Source organism: Balaenoptera physalus (assembly GCF_965194825.1).
Source record: "Balaenoptera physalus genome assembly, chromosome: 11".
Taxonomy (NCBI): Eukaryota; Metazoa; Chordata; class Mammalia; order Artiodactyla; family Balaenopteridae; genus Balaenoptera; species Balaenoptera physalus.
This window is the reverse complement of record NC_138896.1, coordinates 61,718,004-61,729,539: the sequence shown is the minus strand read 5'-3', so window position 1 is coordinate 61,729,539 and position 11,536 is coordinate 61,718,004. Positions and strand designations below refer to the sequence as shown.

The 11,536-nt window shown below is 41.1% G+C and overlaps 1 protein-coding gene across 1 annotated transcript in view; it reads left to right on the top strand.

Moving 5' to 3' along the window:
* Nucleotides 1-9,165, top strand: part of MLH1 (mutL homolog 1) — a 49,261-nt gene extending 40,096 nt beyond the window's left edge. Inside the window, exons 14-19 of the mRNA XM_082412821.1 lie at nt 1,578-1,686; nt 2,561-2,624; nt 6,050-6,214; nt 6,784-6,876; nt 7,172-7,285; nt 8,852-9,165. Of these exons, the coding sequence (XP_082268947.1) occupies nt 1,578-1,686; nt 2,561-2,624; nt 6,050-6,214; nt 6,784-6,876; nt 7,172-7,285; nt 8,852-9,019 (713 nt within the window). The 3' untranslated portion in view covers nt 9,020-9,165. The remainder of the gene's footprint in view (nt 1-1,577; nt 1,687-2,560; nt 2,625-6,049; nt 6,215-6,783; nt 6,877-7,171; nt 7,286-8,851) is intronic.
* The last annotated feature ends 2,371 nt before the right edge of the window (nt 9,166-11,536 follow it).

Below are 11,536 nucleotides of genomic sequence, written 5' to 3'. Positions count from 1 at the left end.
TTTTCATAGATGCCCTTTTCAGATTAAGGAAGTTATTTTCTGTTCCTAGTTTGCTGAGAGTTTTTAATTATAAATTGTTGTTGTCTAATACTCTTTCTATATCTAAAATGATCATGTATTTCTCATTTATTCTGTTAATATGGTGAGATTTTCCAAACGCTAAATCACCTTGCTTTCCTGGGCTAATCTCTTCTTGATTGTATTATTATTTTTTTTTTTAATATATTGCTGGATTTAATTTGCTGATGTTTTGTTTAGGATTTTTGCATCTATGACTGTAAAGGATATTGGTCTAAAATTTTCCTTTTTTCAATATCTTCTCAGGTTTGGTGTTAGGGTTATGCTAACCTTGTGAGGTAGGAATTATTCTTTATTTTTTGAAAGAGTTTATGTAAGATTGGTGTTATTTCTGTTTTCTTTTTCTATTTATTTTTTAAATTGCACTATAGTTGATTTACAATATTGTTAGTTTCAGGTGTACAGCAGAGTCATTCAGTTACACACACACACACACACACACACACACACACACACACACATATATTCTCTTTCAGATTCTTTTCCATTCTAGGTTATTACAAGATATTGAATATAGTTTGCTGTGGTATGCAGTAGGTCCTTGTTGTTTATTTTATATATAGTAGTGTATATCTGTTAATCCCATAATCCTAATTAATCCCCACCTGCTTTCCTCTTTGGTAACCATAAATTTGTTTTCTATGTCTGTGAGTCTGTTTCTGTTTTGTAAATAAATTTATTTGTATTATTTTTTAGATTCCACATGTAAGTGATATCATATATTTGTCTTTCCTTGATCACTTTTGATAGTCTCCTGCCACTTATTCAATGTTTTAATATCTCTTAAGCATACTGAACATGCTTATTATTTTATCCTCTTTGCCGATATTTACAGTCTCTAAAACTTGGCAGATGTGACTCTGATTTCTTCTGGATTCTAATTCTTGGTGCCTAGTTTCTTTGTGTATTTTGTAACTTTTTGACCACTAAGTCCTGGTACTTTATCTGTGAGGAATTTTTTGAAGTCTGGGTTGAAGATGAATTTCTCCAGAGAGAATTTGCATTTGATTCTATCAGGAACCTGGAGGAACAGTCAGCCCTGGAATCAGTTTAAACTAAAATCTCCACTTTAAGTTGTCAAGCAGCCTGCTTAGTGTGAATCCTGGCTGCAAAAGAGGGGAAGCGGCCTCCTGTTACAGTCCACATTTTGCACCATTCCTAGGCTTCTGTTTTTCTTTCTCTACACCTCAGAGCCTGCAAAAACTGAAGTTCTTGATATCTGCAGTTCCTCCAGTGTCTTTGGATAAAGCTGGTTTCAGAGCTCTTGTTACTTCTCTGGCTTCCTGCTTTGTCTTGGATTGTGATCTTTGAGTATTCCTAAATCTTTTGGCAATTCCTTGTTGCATTTTGAAAGATTAGTTCTATCTTATTCCTTCTTTGTGTGTACTTTCAGCAAGAGGTTCCGTTCAGGTACCTGTTTGTTGTCTCTAGTTCTGGTGCTTTGGGCTGCAGAGAGGTGTTGGTGGGGTGCAGTTACTGACCTGTGTCTTGTTTTCCAGCTCTCCGGGAGGTGCTGCGTAACCACTCGTTTGTGGGCTGTGTGAATCCTCAGTGGGCCTTGGCACAGCATCAGACCAAGTTATACCTTCTCAACACCACCAAACTTAGGTAAATTGGTGTGAATGTGAAAAAAGCAGAGCTGCTAGAAGAGTAGTCCTGGAGGCAGAGGCAGGAAAAGCCGGGGAGCGCAGGATGACATAGTTGGAAAGGGCCCTGGCTTTAGAGTCACATGTCGTTTCACATCTGGGCTCAACCATTTACCATTTATGTGACCATGGACAAGTCACTTTCCTAATCTGCGTCTCGGATTTCTCATCTGTAAGATGAGAAATTTGGGTTATTACTACTTAACTTGCAGGGTTTTGTGAAGGTAAAATTACATGAGACGCCTGGGTTTGGTAGATGCCCGGTGCTCAATAAAAGTTGGCTGCTGTGAACTGGGTGCTAAGGGCTTAGTGCTGGTGAAGCATTGCAGCGTGTGCTGTGTACAGCAGGGTGCTGTGGGAGATGCTCTGGCGGACGTCCGCTGCATCGCCCACTCTCAGCCCTTTAAATCCAACTGATTGGATTTAAAACCGGGGTCACATCCCTGCCCTCCCTATACAGCCCATATTTTTTAAATGGGGAGTTGTAAAAGAAGTGATTTATAGGATTCTTTGCAAGTGGGGAAAAGGTGAGCAAACAAAAACTCCTTCTTAACTTTATCACTACTGAGTGTTAGAACCTTTTACAGCACCAGAGGGGTGGGGATAGAGCACGGGTGATGACAAGGCAGATGGTCTTAGCGGTCTGACCTGTGTGCAGAGGCCGGCCACCAAAGCCCTGGTGGAGCAGGAGATCCCAGGACTGTTAGAAAGGCCACCGCGAGGCAGCACATCTCTGTCCTACCCGTCTCGGGTTATGTCTCCCATTTTGTCCCTACTGCTTGGCTCTGAAGCATGGATTCAGCTTTTCCTTAAAGTCACTTCATTTTTATTTTCAGTGAAGAACTGTTCTACCAGATTCTCATTTACGATTTTGCCAATTTTGGTGTTCTGAGGTTATCGGTAAGTTTATTTCCTGGTTCTCATTTCTGAAACTTCAACAACTGGTCATTTCTGAAAATAGCTCTGCCTTATTATCTTATTTGTAGTATATTAAATTTTTCTAAATATGCTTAGAATAGTTTATTGTATGATTTGCATATGGAGGTATCTTCATATAGTTTTATACAAAGCAGAACAGTCATTTGGTAGCCAACTTAAATGTTTATTATTATTATTATAGAAATTAATACATATCTACTTGAGAAAACTTGGAAAGAGATAAAAATAGAAGTAAACATTCTTTAAAGCCCATGACCCAAACACAATTCCAACTAACAAGTTTAGTCCATTTCTTTCAAGACCTTGTCATTGCCTAATTTTGATTTAGAGTTAAAGATCATACTATCTATGTAGTTTCATGTTTTCTTTTTACGTTTGACATACTTTACAAAAAAGCCCTCTGGAATTTTTACTGGGATTGTGTTGAATCTATGGATCAATTTGGGGAGAAAATCTTTTGTTAATTTATCCCTTAATATTTCATATTTTTTGGATACTATTGTGACATTTTTATAAATTGCCAATTGTTTGTTGCTAGTATCTAGAAATACAAGTGTTTTGGTACATTAATCTTATATCTTGTGACCTAGTTAAACTCACTTAGTAGTTCTAGTAGCTTTTTTATTGACTCCAGCAGATTTTCTATGTAGATGATCATAGCATCTGTGAGTAAAGACAGTTTTATTCCTTCCTTTCCAATCTGGATGCCTTTTCTTACTTTCTCTTGCTTGATTACACTGGCAAGAAGCTTAGTACAAGGTTGAACAGTAGTGGTGAGAATGGAAATCCTTCTCTTATTCCTGATCTTGGGGGAAGCATTCAGTTTTTGACTATGAAGTATGCTTTCTGCCGTCGGTAGGTTTTTTGTAGATGACCCTTAGGTGGTTGAGGAAGTTCCCTTCTATTCCTTGTTTGCTTAGAGTTTTTATTCAGGAATGGATGCTGAATTTTTTCAGATGCTTCCTCTGTATCTGTTCAGATAATTGTATGGTTTTCCTTTTTTCAGTTTGTTAAGATAGTGAATTACATTGATTGATTTTCATATTTTAAACCGGTCTTGCATTCCTGGGGTGAACCCTGCTTGTACATGATGTATTATCCTTTTTATATATTACTGGAATTGATTTGTCAAAATTTCGCTTACAACTTTTTTTTTTGGCTGGGCTGCGTGGCTTGTGGGATCTTAGTTCCCCAATCAGGGATTGAACCCGGGCCCTGGCAGTGAAAGCACGGAGTCCTAACCACTGGACCACCAGGGAAGTCCCTTGTTTACAACTCTTAACATCTGCATTCACGAATGATATTGGTTTGTAGTTTTCTTGTATTGTCTTTGTCTGGTTTTGGTATGGGGTAATGCTGGCCTCATAGAATGAGTTGGGAAATACTTTTTCCTTTTCCATATTCCAAAAGAGTTTGTGTAGAATTGTTTTATTCCTTAAATGTTTGGTAAAATTCATCAGTGAAGCCATCTGGGCCTGGAGGTTTCCTCACAGGAAGATTTTTAACTAAAAATTCAATTTCTTTCATAGATATAGAGCTATTCATGTTAGCTTTTTCTTGAGTGAGCCTTGGTATTTGGTTTCTTTCAAGGAATTTGTCCGTTTAAGTTTTCAAATTTATTGCCATAAAGTTGTTCAGAATATTTTTTATTCTTTTAATGTCTGTAGATCTGTACTGATGTACTGTATTCTGTCATTCCTAAAATTGGTAATTTATATCTTTTTAACTTGATCAGTCTGGCTGGGGGTTTGATCTCAACTGATTTTTTGTTTCATTGATTTTTCTGTTAATTTTCTGATTTCTATTTCATTGCTACCTGCTCTGATCTTTGTATTTCCTTTCCTCTACTTATTTTAATTTGTTTTTCTGTTTCAGAAGCTGAGGTCACTGATTTGAGATCTTTCTTTTCTAGTGTAGGTGTTAAGTACTATAAATTTCTCCCAAGTGCTGCTTTAGCAGCTTCCCACACATTTTGATAAGTTGTTTTCATTTTCATTCAGTTCAGAATACTTTCTAAATTCCCTTTTGATTTTTTCTTTGACCCTCGCATTATTTAGAAGTATATTACTTAGTTTCTAATGACTTGGGGATTTTCCAGAGATCTGGTATTGATTTCTAATTTAATTCCATTAAAAAAATTATTTATTTTATTTTATTTTTTGGCTGCATTGAGTCTTCGTTGCTGAATGTGGGCTTTCTGTAGTTGCTGCAAGCAGGGGCTACTCTTCGTTGTGGTGCGTGGGCTTCTCATTGCGGTTGCTTTTCTTGTTGTGGAGCACGGGCTCTAGGTGCGCAGGCTTCAGTAGTTGTGGCTTGTGGGCTCTAGAGCGCAGGCTCGGTAGTTGTGGTGCACGGGCTTAGTTGCTCCTTGGCATGTGGGATCTTCCCGGACCAGGACTCGAACCCATGTCCCCTGCGTTGGTAGGCGGATTCTCAACCACTGCACCACCAGGGAACCCCTTAATTCCATTTTTGCAGAGAACATATTGGAATCCTTTTACACTTACTGAGACTTGTTTTATGGCCCAGAATATAGTCTATATTGGTAAATACTTTATGTGCACTTGAAAATGGGCTTGTTGAGTAGAATATTCTATAAATGGCAGGTGTATCAAGTTGATAGTGATGCTCAAATCTTCTGTATCCTGATTTTCTGTCTACTTGTTCTGTTAATTATTGGGGAAAGGATATTGAAGCCTCCATGTAATCGTGTCTATTTCTCTTTACAGTTCTGTTTTATCCTTCATATATTTTGAAGCTCAGTTATTGAGTGCATAAACATTTAGGATTGTTAGGTCTTTTTGTTAATTGACTCCTCTGTTGTTATGAAAAAGTAAGAACAGTGTACTGTGGGTTTATAATATGTAAAATGTATGACAACAGTTACAATGTCTGAAGGAGAGAAATGGAAGAAAATTTAGGCATCTTATTTTTCACAATAGATTACAGTCTTCTATCTAATCAGATGATTTACCTGAAATGTCATTCGATTTAACTTACTCTCCCTTCCCCTTGCTTTAGTTATGGGTAAGGCAGTAGGAAGAAATGAATGATCTGCTTAGTGTCTGCCTTGTGATTTTCTAGAAGTATGAAATTGGGGTCCTTGAAGCTACACAGAAGGAAAGTGCCGCCTCACGGCCTCACCTTTCCCACCTGTTCAGCAGGTCTTTTTGTTGGTCACACCTTCTCTGTTGAAATAGCCATTGGTGAGGAGGAGGATGAGCTTCTGTTGCGGATTTTCAGGTGTTTTCTTTGGGGGAACTGCGGAATGAGTGTTAGATTTGTCACTTCTCACCTGCTATTGTTGTGAAGATGGTTTTGTGGGAATTCAGGCTGCGTTTGGATGCCCTGTTATGCTCACCCCTAACGTTTTTGATCCTTCCTAGGAGCCAGCACCACTCTTTGACCTTGCCATGCTTGCCTTAGATAGTCCTGAGAGTGGCTGGACAGAGGAAGATGGTCCCAAAGAAGGACTTGCCGAATACATTGTTGAGTTTCTGAAAAAGAAGGCTGAGATGCTTGCAGACTACTTCTCTTTGGAGATTGATGAGGTGGGTGACGGTCATTTTTATACCTCCATTGTATTATTCAGATAAGAGTCAAGTTCTGTAGTTGGTCCAGGATCAGGACAAGAAGGCTGGGCCCCCTCTCAGAAGCAGCCTGTGACCTCTGTGACATCTTCACTCCCTATTTGCATTTCTAGGTTCCACAACTTTTATCATCCATTCGTGCACATTCCTGTCCCCAGGGTGCAGGACCCAGGCAGGAGGGAGAGCTGAATCCCACGGTCCCTGCAGGCCCCAGTGAAGGAGATGATGCTTTGCCACTTGCTCTCCTAAGAGGTTTCTTCCTCTTACCCCTTGATTTCTGGGGCCTTCCTTGATGTGTTCTTTGGTTGGTGAGCAGATCCAAAGAGAAGGTGGCTCTGCTACATGTCAGGACAGAAAGCTCTAAGTGCTTAGTTCTGCTGCTCCCAGTGCCCAGCCTGGTCAAGCACCTGGTTGCCCAGAACGGAAGGTCTGAGGACAAGACCTGTAGGAAACACCAGGGAGAATTTGTTTAAACTAAACTGTAACGGCATGATTTCTTGTCCCCTGTCCTGGCCTTTTTCCACAAGCAGGAAGGAAACCTGGTTGGATTACCCCTTCTGATCGACAACTATGTGCCCCCCTTGGAGGGTCTGCCTATCTTCATTCTCCGACTGGCCACTGAGGCAAGTGATGGAGCCAGTCCTGATGACAGTCCTGTGGGTGTGTGAGTGTGTGTGGTGGGGGCGGGGAGGGCGCATGGCCCTGCTGTCGTCTGTAATGATGAAGAGGAAAAGGGTAGCACGGCTAAGGCCCCTCTCATCCCTGCCCACCCCAGCAATACTCAGCAGTTCCAACTTACAGCTTTAATGCCTAAAAAGTCACGTTTAGTTTTTAAGTCGTCTGTTATCTCCATTTAGAAATGAAATGTGTTTAAAGCACGTACCTATGTTAAGGTATTGAATTCTCTCTTTGGAGCAGGTGAACTGGGATGACGAAAAGGAATGTTTTGAAAGCCTCGGTAAAGAATGTGCGATGTTTTACTCCATCCGGAAGCAGTATGTGTCTGAGGAGTCGACCCTCTCGGGCCAGCAGGTATGAGGGTGCGCATTGGTGCCCGGGACTGGGCGCACAATCTTGCCCTCTCTAAATTCCTAGGATCCGCTGCATATAAGCTTCAAACACAATGGTCAGCTCTTACGAGTTTTATTTCCTTCTGAAATATAGAAGGTACCTCCAGAGTGATCTCACTGTCAGATGTACAAACACAAGCCATCGCAGTGAGAAATGGGAAGTTTCAGGGCTAGTGGGTGGACTGTATCTCCCATTGTGAGCCTGGAAGTGTGTAGCCCCAGCCTTCAGGTTCTGGGCCAGTCTCCCCAGTCTCTTTTGGCTTGTGCCTCACTCTGCCTCTGACCACTGCTGTGCCAGGAGGACACGGCTGTACTTGGGTCAGGGCCCCAGCTCTTCTTACGGAAGGTCAGCCTGGGTTCCTCATGTTTCTGTGTCAGATGACAGTGCTCTTTCAATCCACAACTATTTCGGAGGGTTTGGCTGGGTGGGGGAGAGGGGACTGAAATACAGGAGTACCTCAGAGATTTTATTGGTTCCGTTTCAGACCACTGCAGTAAAACTAGTTGCAGAAATTTTTTTGTTTCCCAGTGCATATAAAAGTTATGTTTATACTATATACTGTAGTCTGTTAAGCGTACAGTATAGCACTGTCTCTAAAAAGCCAGTGTATATACCCAAATTAAAAAATGCTGTTAGAAAAATGGAGCCAATAGGCTTGCTCAGTGCAGGGTTGCCACAAACATTCAATTTGTGTTTAAAAAGAAAAAAAAACCGCAACAGTCTGCAAAGTGCAGTAAAATGAGGCCTGCCTATAGTGTAAGAATGGAAGGGTAGGCACGTTATACACATAACTGTCTCGGTGATTGCTCCTGGTCCTCCTCCGAGATGACATGCTGTTGCTCCAGCTTCATGGGTGAGGAAACTAAGGGACAGTTTCAGCGGGTGCTCAAGGGTTCCCAGAGCCTGTGGGTGGTGGAGCGGAGATCCAGTCCCACGTTGTGTTGGCCAAAGCCCCTGGAACCATCTCATTCCAATGGAGGCGGCAAGATAGCACACTTACCAAACTGTGCTGAGAGCATCCCGTTTGATTGGAAACACTGACTTCAAGGTGAGGAAGGATGGATGGGAAAGAACATTTTCTTGTACATGAGGCAGCTAAGGCTTAGATGTAGGAGAGGAAGGGTGGAGTAAAATAATCCTCATTTATTTTTTTCTTTTCTTACCTGTGGAGCTTTTTGGGAAACAGAACTACATTGAGACTCCAAATTTAGTGGTAATTACGGAATGTACTTCCTACTACTGCCATCCAAACTTGATGTTAGATCCTGCTACAGTAAACACACTCTCCCTGAATGGAAACAGCTTCCACGGGAGGAAGCGTCACGAGAGCCATGACTGATTCTTTTCCTCCATCTCATCTCTCTGCTCAGGCCTGTAGGATCCCCGAGAGGCTGGCCTAGAAAAGATACTTCACAAGCATTAGGTCACACAGCCCATTATAAGCCACCAAGACTCTCCAGGCCCAGTGCACATCAGCCAGGAAACCAGTGTAGACTGGGATGTGAACATCTAACATGTCTCTTTCAGAGTGAAGTGCCCAGCTCTACTCCAAACCCCTGGAAGTGGACTGTGGAGCATGTCGTCTATAAAGCCTTCCGTTCACACCTTCTGCCTCCGAAACATTTCACAGAAGACGGAAACATCCTGCAGCTTGCTAATCTGCCCGATCTATATAAAGTCTTCGAGAGGTGTTAACTATGGCCATCTGTGGCCTCTGGGATGGGTCGTTCTTCCTCTGTATCCTGACGTTGGTAGGTTGAACTCACACTTTCATTCTAACTAGTAGCACTCCTTCATGCATGGTGGATTGACTAATAAATAAATAGTCAAATTTGTCCTAACATGCTTTTTTATTTAATTTCATTACACTTGAAATTTTCCTAGATCCATCTTCACCTAGTGTATACTGATTGTGTTGAAGAATCCCAAAAGTAGTTTGAAAGCCTCCTGGATGTCTGATAAGAATTCTAAAAGGGCCTTAAAGACTTTATAGATCATGCGTTGATTTGATTCTTTCTGTGTTCTGGTGAATTTCTAATATCAGGTGATAAATATAATGTTGGTTCAGGTGCCTTTTTAAAAGAGGTCCTGAACCTATAGGAGGTGCTGATGACATTGTCAATTCAGCTTTCTACAGAGTCACTCTATTAGTACCTTCAGTAACCGAAGCTAATTAATTTATTCTTAATTTAAAAACTTGAAGAAAATAGTTCTTATCCAGTCCAAAACAGGCATGAGTTTTTAAGTTAGCTCACTTTGTTAATGGCTATCAATACTACCAGCTTATGATAAAGGAATTTCTAGGTATTCTTGTTTGAAGGGTATTGTAAAAATACAAACTGAAACTGTAAGTACCATTAAAATAAGCTACCTTAATATTAGCCTGCATTAATAGAAATGTGCAGTCAGCACAGGGAGGAAGAATGCCTATAGTTTTGAGGTAAAGTCCAGATTACAAGGCTCAGTGAAGAAAGTTCTGTGGAAAAGAACAGAAGAGTCTATTTTATGAGAAGTGGAACCATTCCATTTGGAAAAGACTGGGACAACAAAACAGCTCCAGGAGGAGCACAGGCTGAGTGACCGTGGGTGGAGAGGAAGAGGGATTTCCAAGGCCTCAAGAGGTGGACTACACGATGTTTCGGTTCCAGGTATGTATGGGATTCTAGGATAAATCTGCATTTCAGAACATGCCTCCTCACTGCCCACTCCCACACATCAACTGAAAGAAAACTTATAGGAAATCATCTCAAAATATGGAAACCAATTTCCTGAATTATTTTATTTTTTAAAATAAACATTTATTTTTGGCTGTGTTGGGTCTTCGTTGCTGCGTGTAGGCTTTCGCTAGTTGCAGCGAGCGGGGGCTACTCTTCTTTGAGGTGCGTGGGCTTCTCCTTGCGGTGGCTTCTCTTGTTGCAGAGCATGGGCTCTAGGTGCGTGGGCTTCAGTAGTTGTGGCACGCGGGCTCTAGAGCACAGGCTCAGTAGTTCTGGTGCACGGGCTTAGGTGCTCTGCGGTATGTGGGATTTTCCCAGACCAGGGCTCAAACCCGTGTCCCCTGCATTGGCAGGCGGATTCTTAACCACTGCGCCACCAGGGAAGCCCCTGGTTTCCATGTTTTAAACACAAAGAGCTAATTATTCTAAAGAAGGGAATAATTATTAGAGATTTTATTCATATTTAAGTTAACTTTATTACCTAGTTTCAAGTCTAATTTTATCTTATGTGGCCTTAATTCATTACTTTCCCCCATATTTTTTCCGTGTAAACACACTGAAGATACAATAATCATTTCCATAAAACCACCTCAATTCTGAGAGCAAAAGAGAATCACAAATACTGTAACATGGCTACGACTGGATGATAAAATCCTCTTAAACTGGGTGCCTTTAAAGATGAAACTGAAATTCTTAAAAGAAATTCTATATTCCAGATTATTTTTCTTTAAGGAGATTATTTTAAGGAGAGAAAAGAGGGGCGAGCTAGGAGGGCATGATTGCCAATGACTAGTTTTAAAGGCTCCTCTAAGAAAATGAATGTGTCAGTAGCCAACTGTAGTCAGCAAAAGGGTGTATTTAATAGAATCTTCAGGCCGACTTCCCACCTGCCTGGCCTGGCCTGCCCTCCCTCCCTCATCGGGCTGGTCTGAGGTTTCATTCCACAGATGAGCAGCAGATGAAATACTTTACAAGATACAGCACAGTTGATGTGAAGACCAAGGACCCGTACAGGCCTTGGACTTCCCCTGCCCCATGCAATAAAGCAAGTTTTATGTACACTCCCCGTATCTTTTTCTAACAGTTTCTTATATAAATTTAAATATCTTACAAAAAAAAGGCTTTTTCCTCCAAACATATAAATTTGAGTGAAACATATATTCCCCACCTGTGAACTTGTTTCTTCACTAAAATGTAAATGCTACCTGATATTAAGGGTAAATGTCTTTTGACCACTGGAGATCACTGACGTCTGAATTGCACTGTGGAGAAGGCACTTGTGTTTTCTGAGGTCTCCAGGAAGTACCTCGGTGAGCGCTGAATCGCTGTCCTCCAGAACCCGTGCCAAAGCCTCCGAATGCCCAGTCACTGAGGCAGCTGGGGAAAAATGGTGAGTAAACTTGATTCTAAAATTATGGAAATAAAAAATAATAACGGCATGGACCAGTTCTTAGTCTAGAATCAAACTACCAACAAAATCCAAAGTGTTCATTCA